The sequence below is a fragment of the Halyomorpha halys genome, unplaced genomic scaffold (genome assembly GCF_000696795.3).
Source record: "Halyomorpha halys isolate HHAL.00 unplaced genomic scaffold, Hhal_1.1 Scaffold2010.1, whole genome shotgun sequence".
Lineage (NCBI taxonomy): Eukaryota > Metazoa > Arthropoda > Insecta > Hemiptera > Pentatomidae > Halyomorpha > Halyomorpha halys.
In genome coordinates, this window is record NW_027113795.1 from 18,631 (window position 1) to 30,451 (window position 11,821).

The following is an 11,821-nucleotide window of genomic DNA, read 5'->3' on the forward strand; positions in this document are numbered from 1 at the left end:
AAGTCATGGTTCATATGTTAACTGCAATAAAAATTTAATCTAGTGCTGGACTGATTAACATATGTTTTTAAAAATGCCCCTTGTAATCCTGTAAAGGTTTAAAAATACTGAAATCATCAATTTATCAAGTGTAACAAAAAGAAAACCAAATTATGCTTTTATGTACCAAATTCTTGAAATTTTCTTTTTTCGATATTCTATATTTTTTAACATAATTATTGGAAATTCAACTACCGAAAAATTTAAAAAGAAAAATCATCTAAATCAGAAAAATATAAAGAGAATTGAGAAAAATTGTAAAAAAAAATCACAACCGGCTTATCCATATTGAAGTGATGAATTGGTCTAGATTCATGGATCATGGCTCTTCAGAGTTAGTAAGCACACCAGAACCTATATTTTTTTTTTATTGAAAACAATATTTTTGTGTTTGATCTGATTTGAATTTGAAAATCTTTCAGTGTTTCACAAATCCTAAACGGTGGATTCTAATGGAATACAGAAACATATTGAAGACCATGAAATTCTGCCTCGAATCAGTACCACTATGCACTTTGCTTTTTAAACCAATTAGCTGCTTTATAATGGTTTTAGGACCGCCATAAAATTGTTTTTTGTGCCCAGGTTAGATTCATACTAAGCACTATATCTTTGTTTTAGGCAAAATTTAAAAACACAAACTTCATTTTTCGGCTTTCGGCGATTAACCGTTTTCTATTTTTCCGAATTAATAAGTTATGGGATTCATTTGACGTATAGTTTAATGCAGTGAAATTTTTAATACTGTAACTGCTTCGTTAAATACATCGTTAAAAGTATAGGAAGAAAAAGAACAAAAGAAAAAAATTAATTTGTCGCTTGATTAAATTCATTACTAATATGAAATTGGTGAATGAACACAATCTTCCTTAATTAAATATTTAGTTTATTTCACAGAGACCGACGTGTCCGGGTTTTCTCCCATCTTCAGGTTGCTGATTAACTCTTTTCTATAAAATATATAATTAACTCCTTATTTGTCATTTCATGCTAATATTAAACATATTGTTGTCAATAATTAAAAAATTTTTATAATATCAACTATTATACATTTTAAAATCAAGAATAATCGATATCGAAGAGATTCTTCTTGATTTAACCCTGAAACTTCGTGGTCTGTTATATAAACTATATATTTAAATAAGTAAGATTGTGTTCATTCACCAATTTCATATTAGTTTCTAGAAACTCTTCCAGTAGAATTGATTTATAAATGAATTCATTGGAAGTTTTTTAACATTAAAAATTAATATACTCAAACTTCCTAAAATGAAAATCCAAATTAATTTCATAATTAAAAATAAAAAATAACTTTAGACCAGCCAGAAATGCTTTTCTAGGTTCAGCAGAGTAGATAATAATTTTATAAAAATGTCTGCTGACATGTTATGAGCAGGATCTGTACTAGGCTCCTGTACTATTATGGTTACAAAATATTTGTTTAACAACACGATTACATATTTGTTTCTTACTAAAGTAGATCGACAATCTTAGTTACTATTCTTGTTTTAAGCTAGTACGATAAATAATTATTAAAATTATAATTAGTATTAATAAAATTATAAACGAAATTGATAAATAATACGATTCTTGCCACCAGATACGCAGAGAACGGAGATCTCCTTGACTACCTGACCAAACACGGGGCTGTAGAAGAGAGCCACGCGAGGATGTGGATGCGGCAGCTGCTCTTAGCAGTGAGGTACCTCCAGAGTAAAAGGATCGCTCACAGAGACATCAAGTGCGAGAACGTACTGATAACGGACAACCTGAACGCAAAGCTAGCTGACTTTGGATTTGCCAGGTAGCAGAAACATATCCTAACATTATTAAACAATAAGTACTAGATACATATTTTACCCGGCAGGAGTTTCTGACTTTTTTGTCACCTAAACACCTCCTCATGACCATTTATCTCATAATAGACTCTTTTTACAATGTTTGTTATATAATTGGATGCGATGATGACAAAAATCTTTATGTTTGCTTTTAATGTAATCTGAATTGAACTTGTAAATAATAGCTCTTCCAGGCTGAAGAATCCAGATTTCGTAAAAGATCTAAGAGCTTCTTGCCTCGGCTCATGATTTTTTTTTTTTAATAATTTATTTATTGTTATTTACAACTGTATACACATATATACAACAAGTAAATTTGCTGTAGGTGACATTGTGACATGATAAAAACTTGTGGAGAATCTACCCACTGATAAAACTCCAATAACATTTCTAGAGGAGAAGATCTCGAGGCCATCTTCTTTTCAGACGCCTAGAAGGATTATTAGGAAATGAAGGAGAAGCCAGGCTAGAAATAAGTGGATTTGGGTGGTTGAGAAGTTTATTATGGAAGGAACGGTATCTGGTTCTGGCCAAATCGGCATCATATGGAACATTGAGGTCCTGATGGATGACTTGATTTGTGACAAAGTAAGGAGCATTAAGGATTTTACGAAGGATTTTGGACTGTAAGGATTGGATTCTTGAGGAATTTAATGGTTTAGTGGAGCCCCAAAGCACAACTCCGTTTGTCCAGATAAGCCTTATAATAGTCATGTAGATCAGTCTTTTGTAATAGATTGGCAATTTAGACCGTTTGTCTAGTAAATGTTGCAATAATCGAAATCTACGAGCAGTTTCTTGTCTTTTTAGTCTTGTATGAGGATTTCATGTCAGTCGTTTGTCGATATGTAGTCCAAAGTAATGGATCTGTTCGACAGGAATTAGTGGGGTATTATTAAAGGATATTGTAGGGGAAGAGATCATGGGTTTACGTCGAAGGGTAAGTGTGATTTGGTGGGATTTATTGGAATTTATTATAATCCTCCACTTTTGGCACCATTCTTCAACGGTGGTGATGTGGGATTGGAGGGTTTGGGATACAATGTGAGGATCATTGTTCACTGACAATAGATATGTGTCATGCCGATACGTGGTGAGGATTGTGTTAGGATGGGTTGGAGTGTCAGCTGTAAAAACTGTATAAAGGATAGGACCAAGGATACTATCCTGAGGTAGCTCATGTTTTAAAATAAGAAACGCAGGAGGTGTCAAGGTGAGGAAAATAGTCAAATGAGATGAAAAAAATATGTCACGCTAATTGTGTACTGGTGAGGGAAATGTTCATTCTTACCGTTGCGAGCAGAATAAAGCAAAACTGAATGGAGCATAGGTGGTGAGGTAAAAGAGGGAATGACAAACAAGCGGCAAAAACAAGTTCAAAGGGTTAGCGGAAGTTAGGCCAAAGTATAAACAAAACAGATGAAATACTAAGAAAATATGCGACGTTTATTTCCCAATATGTGTACTATGCTCGAGGCTACACCTCTCCCGGGGTAACAATCAAATTATAATTATATTTTTTATTAGTACACCAATAAAGTCTCCTACCAAAGTCCACAATAAACGGTCCTCTGCATCATTATTTCATTTTTTTTTTTCCACTTCACATTTTTTTAGCTAAAAAAGTCTTTGATGGTTCTTGAGATATAGATTTCCCAAAATAAATTCACTAAATACAGATTTTTCAGTACATTTTTAATGAAATGTTATTTTTTAAAAAGAATATCTTGAGAACTATTGAAGATAAACAGCACTCATATCTTAGAAAATTTACCTTACTTTAAATTATACTATTAGGTTTTCCATTTTTGTGAAGATTCAAAGTAGCAGTGAATGAATTTTTTTTTTTTTACGTTCTAAAACAGTCACCATTTTTCATTCCACCTTAATATAATTGTCAGGAATTAGGACTATTAACTGACGATCCATAGTTTTATTGAATTAATCAAAAATTGGGGAGAAATATTTGACATTTTTCTCACTGGGCTATTGAACAATAAGAAATAAGACAAAGCGACATTAGCGAATTGATCGGAAATAGAGATGCGATATCGATAAAAAACATCGATGTTATAAAACATTGATGTTCAATATTAAAACAACGATGTTTTTTTTTAACCATTTCAGTAACATAAAGACTGTTCTAAATGCTCCGGTCAGTCAGAAGTCCTTTTTAAATGTGTTGAATGAGTAATGTGTTGTAAGCCACGATATTCTAAAAACATCGATATTTTTTGTAGTCGATGTCCTATTATTTGATACAAAAATCACGCCTGACAGGCCATAGAATGCGTGATCGCAAGACCTTATGCTTCTGAAATGTTGTTCAAAAACATCGATGTATTTTGGGCAATGTATTGTATGCAACGATATTTTAATATTGAACATTGATATTTCTAAACATCGATGTTTTTTTTGTCAATTTGCATTCTTTTTTGGAAAAACCACTTCCGACTGGCAGGAGTATACGTAGTCGTTGGAACAGACCTTATGTTACAGAAAAGGTTGTTCAAAAACATCGATGTATTTTTGGTAAATATTTGTATGCAATGATATTATAATATTTAGCATAGATATTTTAAAACATAGATGTTTTTCTAGTCGTAATTTATCTTTATTACGTCGTTAGCGTGATGGTTGGAGGTCCTTTTTTATCCCACCACATTGTTGATAGGAAATTGTTTATACTGTAAATTTTTTGTCTTTATTTAGTTACTTTTGGAAAAAAAAAATGAAAAATTAGGACAAACGTAAAACATCGATGTTAAAAAAACATCAGCTTAAAAACATCGATGTCGCAGCCTTACAGAATTTCATCAATAATAAAAGCTTCTTCGAAAACAAAGTCTCTTCTCAATAAAAGCTAAATAAGGATCCAATTTCGCCTCAATATTGGGTTCCCAACGGAGGCTCATAAAACATTACTTCTAATAATATCAATCATCACAAATAAAAGAATAATTTGTTTTGTTACCTGTCTGATCAATGTTTCTTTTATCATTTTGTAGAAAGAGATAATCCAACATTTCATTATTATGATAAAACATCTGCATTACGGAAACCCACGGGAAGGATGTTTTGGCCGTTACACGGAGGTTTTAGTCAATCAATGTAAATTGCCACAAAAATTAAGTAAAAATAATTGCTTATATCTCGTCACTTATATTGCTAAGTGACAAAAAAATAATATATGAATAATTTTTAAAAACAGCTTCTTTTTTTTTTAATCCTCCTGCCTAGCCATTTCTGGCATATGGGCTTGCGCATGTCACTGCTATCAAGAATCAACAATTTATTTTATTTTTTAAAAATTATCAGAGGGGCTCATATAATTAATTACAACATTTTTTTTTATACTATGGTGCAGCCTAGCGCTCAGTTGATTACCTGATCTATCTACATTCAAACGGCATGTCCAGCAACTCCAGGTTTGCTTTCCTCCGAATGTATTAGTACAAGAGCCCAAGAGGAGAAAAAAGGCAGTTAGCTCACCCCAAATTTTTGATTACTTTAATGAAAACTATGTATAATTAATAGTCAAAATTGATGAGTCTGCCAAGTATAGGTGGGGGGAATAAAAAATGGCGGCTGTTTCAAAGCGATAAAAAAAAACAAATTTTTCATTCGGAGCTCTATATCTTAAAAACTACCAACAACACTAGAAAACCTAAGAGTATATTATTTAAAGAAAAGTAAATTTGCTAAAATATGAGCCGTAATAGAGTTATTTAGGTTAAACAGTTTTCAAGATATAGCTTTTTAAAAAGCACGATTTCATAAAAATGTTGTATACGACGTACTAAAAGATATGTAGTGAGTAAATTTATTTTGAAAAATTTATATTTTAAAAAACATTTGACGTATAGGTGTCTATTAGCAGTCAAATTAAAACTAGTTTAATTAGCTATAAAGTAGTTTATGATGTTTACCTTTGTAAGAGTAATAGTTTACATGAAATTTGCTAAAATAAATTTATTTATAGTTGCTCAGACAAATTTTCACTTGCCAAATTTATATTCATATAGGAATATCATAAAAACTACTACCCCTACGAAGATAAGTGTCATAAGCTACTTATAGTAAGTTAAATTTCCTTTATTTCGAGTGTCGGTAGACATATGTGCGTCTTATGGATCTAGAGAAATATTTTTTCAAAAATCCAACATATTATACGAACAACTATAAATTAACATTTTGTGAGTTTATTTTGTCAAATATCATAAAAACTACTACTGCTGCAAAGATTAACATAATTAACTATTTTGTAGTAAATTTAACTTGCTTTAATTTGAGCGCTGGTAGACATCAGTACGTCCAATGGTTTCTGAAATTAAGTTTTTCATATATCAAATTTATTGTCCGAACAACTGTAAATCGATTTATTTTAGCAAATTACATGTAAACTATTACTCCTCCGAAGATAAACATTATAAACTACTTTATAGCTCATTAAACTAGCTTTAATTTGAGTGCTAATAGACATCTGTACGGCAAATGGTTTTTGAGATATAAAATTTTCAAAATAAGGTGGATTTTTAAGAAATTTTGCTTTTTAAAAAGCTATATCTCGAGAACTATTGGACGTAAATAGCTCTTTTAGTGCTAATATTTCAGTGAATTAACTGTTCTTTAAAAAATGTTCTCTTAGATTTTCTAGTGTTGTAGGTAGTTTTTAAGATATAGAGCTCCGAATGAAAACTCAAGGTTTTTTTAAGGTTTTGTATCTGCCGCTATTTTTTAATCCCCCTACCTATACTTGGCAGACTCATAAATTTTTACTCGTAATTATACATAGTTTCTATTGCAGCAATCAAAAATTGGGGTGAGATAACTGCATTTTATTCCCCCGGCTCTTGTACTATATCCTCCATCACGCCAGCCTGGTCTCAGACAGCGTCGGCATTTTCTTCGTCCTGTGACTCGCCGATGATGGATGGTTGAGCTCTTCACAACGTTAAGTGCGTTGGGCCCGCCATTTACCTCCTTTCAATCATAAATGAACTCTCTGAAGTAGGGATAGTTCTATTCTTCTATTAAACGGGGGAGGTCCTACTTGGCAAGGGCGAAGATCCAGATCTTTACCCCCTGGCTTAGTGTCCATCCATACCGCTTCAATCCAACCTACATGTTCTGCTTCTTTAGAGACTCCGGAGGTTGGATGGGGCACCAGGGGTCACTGTTCTTTTCGAAGCTGTAAAGCTTTTCCCCGAGTCTTCCATGTTCTGTTAGGCTCTGTGAGACCCAGTAGTTTGAGATGACCCTTTAAGCGTTCATTCTTTCTCAAAGTAGCAGCGTTCTGGCTTGCCACTCACCATTGAGTCCACTCTTCTATCTTCGCCCAATATCGTCTTTCAAAGATTTGGGATTTCACGAATCTTCTTGAGTAGCAAACCATTCCGGTGATACTAGTTAATTTAAAAAAAAAAAAATCAGTGATTCAATGTGACATCTCGTCTCCATCATCGTTTAGTAGGACAGGAATTTTTGTCTGACTTACGTCGTACGTAGAACGATGTATTGATTCTTTAATTGTATAGGGTATCCCAAAATTAGCGTATAGTGTTGGCGATCCTTTTAAAAAAACAAGTTGACAACTAATAGCTTCGGTTAATAAAAATGGAACGAGTCTAATTTATATATCCCCTCTTGGGTGATATTATCATGATTAGATTTGACTGATTGTTATTTCTAGTAAAAGTAATTTGGACGTAGGTAATTAAATTTCATCTCAAAGACTTTTATTTATATTATTACATATTTATTATTAATGATTTTTTTCATATACTATTTTTGAGTTAATTTATTTTTATTAATTAAAATTATTGAATTATTATAATATTGTAAGTCGTTAGAAGTCTCTATTTGCACGAGGCTCTCGCATATTTTTGATTGTCAAAAACATTTTTAATTGTAATAATATTAGTATACACTACGATAATCAGACCAATTTGGACATATGGAATTGAGCTCTGGGGCTTCACTAACCCATCAAATTCTTCCCGCATCCAAAATCCTACGTAAAATCCTTGATGGTCCTTATTACGTCACAAATAAACTCATTCACAAAAACCTTAACATACCATTCGTTGCAGATTTGACCCAAAATAGATATGAATCTTTTCATTCCAAACTCCATAACCATCCTAACCCCTTAATCCTTAATCTTTCATCCTTAACAATCCCTGATAATCCTCCGAGGCGTCTGAAAAGAAGATGGCCACGGACCTTCTAATTTAAATTAATGTTTGAAGTACCACCAATGGGTGGTTCCTTCCCAAGATTTTCAAGTGTATATGAAACATACTACATATTTACCTATTGTATTATGTTGCACAGTTGTAAATTACATTAAATAAATAATTTAATAATGAACATGTAAAGCCACTTAGTCGATGTGGTAATAAAAATATAAGAAAATTAATAAAACTATTAAGTACATGATGCATGAAAAATAATAACGGAAATTTCAACAAACAAGTCATACTTATTACCATAAAATATCTACTTACAGTAAAAACTAAGGTGTTGTCAATGAAACTTATTTGATGTGATGTCTTTTTTTTAAAAAGAGAGAGAGAGAAATACTTTATTCATCTATGCTCCCTAAATACATTAGGTTGCTATCTCACAAAGCATACTTATCAATCCGTAATCGGACATATATAAATTACAGATACATGGTATAATCAGAAAAAAAGAGATATAATAAACAATTTTTCCTCCCTACAGTTTCCTTTTACAATCCATTTCGGTCTGTACAACAAATACAAATGTTTCATTCATTCCTATTTTTCTTTCTCATTTCTGCTCCTCCAATTTCACCCTTTCACAATTTTTCAATTCACCCGATCAACAAATTCGCTCTCCGGAATTCACCCTCTTAGATCCTCTTCAGTGACCCGCTAAACAAATTCAATATTAGACGGTAATGTGAGATCGGACCATCATTCATAGTCACAGCAGTAGATCAGTTTACCAAAAACAAACAAGTAGATACATTTTACGAGAATAAGACTAACACATAGATTAAAAGGAAAATATAATAAAAAAACCGCTACAGGAAACACTTGAATGGATAAATAAGTTTTTAAAAAAAAAGTAGTATTAATAAAATAAAATAATTTACAACTTAAAATAAGTTGTCGTATATTCATTACTACAATTACTATGTCCTATATCTATTACTAAAAATTTAATTATTTTTCGTAGGTATTGGATAGATCCTCAAGGCGATGATGTCCTTAGTGAGACTTATTGCGGGTCCCTCTCCTACGCTGCTCCGGAGATCCTCAGAGGTCACCCATACTCCCCTAAAAAATGCGACATCTGGTCTCTTGGCATCGTTTTCTTTGTTATGCTCAACCTTGCCAAGCCGTTCAGCAAAAACAAAGCTGCGCAACTATTGCAACAGCAATTAGAGAAGAACTACCGTTTTCGATCAAAGGTATATTTAATATATATATTCACACAATGAAATAATTACTTGTAGCATTATGTAAACAGTAATCTATAGTTGTAGCAAATAAGATTTGCTATTGTGAAAAGTTCACCAATGTAATTTAATTTCATATCTAACAAAAGAAATACCATTCATGGCCAAAATCCTTGAGAAAATCATCTTAAAACGCCTATACCCTATCCTTGATTCCAACCACATAATCCCAAACCACCAGTATGGATTCCGAACATCCCACTCCACTATCCAGCAATGCTATCGTGTGGTTAATGTTGTCTCGTCTTCATTGGAATGTACTGCTCGGGAGTCTCTCTTGATGTAGAACAGGCTTTTGATCGAATCTGGCACCCAGGACTGCTATACAAGATCCGTAAATTCCTATCGCCTACATAATTCCTCATTATTCGTTCTTATCTCTCCGACAGATTATTTCAAATTAATCACAACAGCGCATCCTAGTATCCTTGGTCCTATCCTTTATACAGTTTTCACAGCTGACATCCCAACCCATCCTAACACTATCCTCACAATATATGCCGATGACACATGTCTATTGTCAGTGATCAATGATCCTTACATTGTATCCCAATCCCTTCAATCCCACATCTCCACCCTTGAAGAATGGTACCAAAACTGGAAGATTAAAATTAATTCCAATAATTCCCTCCAAATCACATTTATCCTTTGTCGTGAACCCATGAATTCTTGCCCTACAGAATCCTCATACAAGACTAAAAAGACAAGAAAATATTCGTCGATTCCGACTATTACAATATTTACTAGACAAACGGTCTAAATTGCCAATCCATTACAAAAGACTGATCTACATGACTATTATAAGGTCTATCTGGACGTTGAGCCGATTTGGCCAGAACCAAATACCATTCCTTCCATGATAAACTTCTCAATCAACCAAATCCACTTGTTTCTAACCTGACTTCTCCTTCATTACCTAATAATCCTCCTAGACGTCTGAAAAGAAGATGGCCTCGAGATCTTCTCCTCTAGAAATATTATTGGAATTCTATCAGTGGGTAGATTCTCCACATGTTTGTATCATGTCACTATGTCACCAACAGCAAATTTACTTGTTGTATATATTTGTACACAATTGTAAATAACAATAAATAAATTATTTTAAAAAAAAGATAAGATTGTCCTTTTAAGATTTTAGAGTATACTTCGATGGTTTACTCTATGCAATCAGCTTTCTTATGTTTTGAGAAATAAAATTATATATATAATACAAGATTTAATTTATTAATTAATGATGGGAGAAGTTTGTCGGGGGGTGCGGTCAGCAGAAACAACATAAATAAACAAAAGCATATTTATTTATTTTATACCGACGTTTCTCGGCTGTTGTTATGTTGTTCTCTGCTGACCGCACCCCCCAACAAACTTCTCCAATCATTAATCTATGGTCAACTATCTACACCTCATTAAGATTTAATTTACAGTTCCACCCTTGTCTATTGGCCACATATAGATTAAGATATTTTTTTTTATAGACCATATCGGCTGGAGCCAAAGATCTGATCAGAAGCATGCTGGAGCCGAACATAGATATACGTCCCCTTCCAGAAGTCCTCCTTAATGTGCCCTGGATGAAGGAGGACGAGCTTCTGCTGAAGTTGGTACCAGATCCCCTAACCCCATCCAGCAACCAGAAGGAGATCACCTACGAACAAGAAGGAACCTACACCAAGATGAAGCAACTTAGCCGGAGCAGCTACCATCAGAACTCTGCCCTCAATCCCTACAGTACCAAGAGTTGACACACATGTTATGGAGGATTTTATTAATTTTGTACATGTACCAAATATACATTTTGTACAGAAAATTTTAAAATATATATATTTGGAATCATTCTAAACTATTTATAATGTTTTTCTAGGTATAATTAGTGTTTATATAGAGCAGTCAGTATCGTCGGCCCACTAACATTTACAGAAGTTACCCAATAATGTAAGTCTTTAATTAGTTTTTATTTAGCTGCTATAGTATTATACAAGACGCAATAAAAATGATTTTTGTTTTTCATTTAGTTTAATCTTTTTATGTTCTCTAGCTTAAAGTAAGAAATACAGGTTTTTACTCGTTACAAACATTTTCAAGCTAGAGTTGAAAGGCATAGATTCATTTCGTGGGTCAGCTACGTATATCCATCCAGGCCAAATTCGAATCGGAGCCACAGTAAACACGAGAATGCTAAGTTGGTGCTTTTACAACCTCGGCTACAGTACTCTCAGTAAAATCGTTCAAACTACAACTTTTGGGTGAGGCCATCCCACGTTACATTTCCTGTGCTCATTTTCCTGTTTCTGAATTTAGATTTGCTGATAGCGCTATAGTAAAATTGCAAAAGTGAGTGAACATCAAAACTTGAAATTAACACTTTTTTTTAATATTTATTTATTGCTATTTACAACTGTACATTATAATACATTTAGTAAATCTGATCTAAGTTAAATTGGAGTGTTACAGG

The 11,821-nt window shown here is 32.9% G+C and overlaps 1 protein-coding gene across 1 annotated transcript in view; it reads left to right on the top strand.

Annotated features, from left to right (window-relative positions):
* The window catches only part of LOC106690987 (testis-specific serine/threonine-protein kinase 3), a gene marked incomplete at its 5' end in the record, with an annotated part of 29,425 nt that extends 18,216 nt beyond the window's left edge, over positions 1 to 11,209 (top strand). Inside the window, 3 exon segments of the mRNA XM_014436619.2 lie at positions 1,640 to 1,843; positions 9,087 to 9,321; positions 10,845 to 11,209. Coding sequence (XP_014292105.1) covers positions 1,640 to 1,843; positions 9,087 to 9,321; positions 10,845 to 11,111 — 706 coding nt within the window.
* Positions 11,210 to 11,821: the final 612 nt, after the last annotated feature.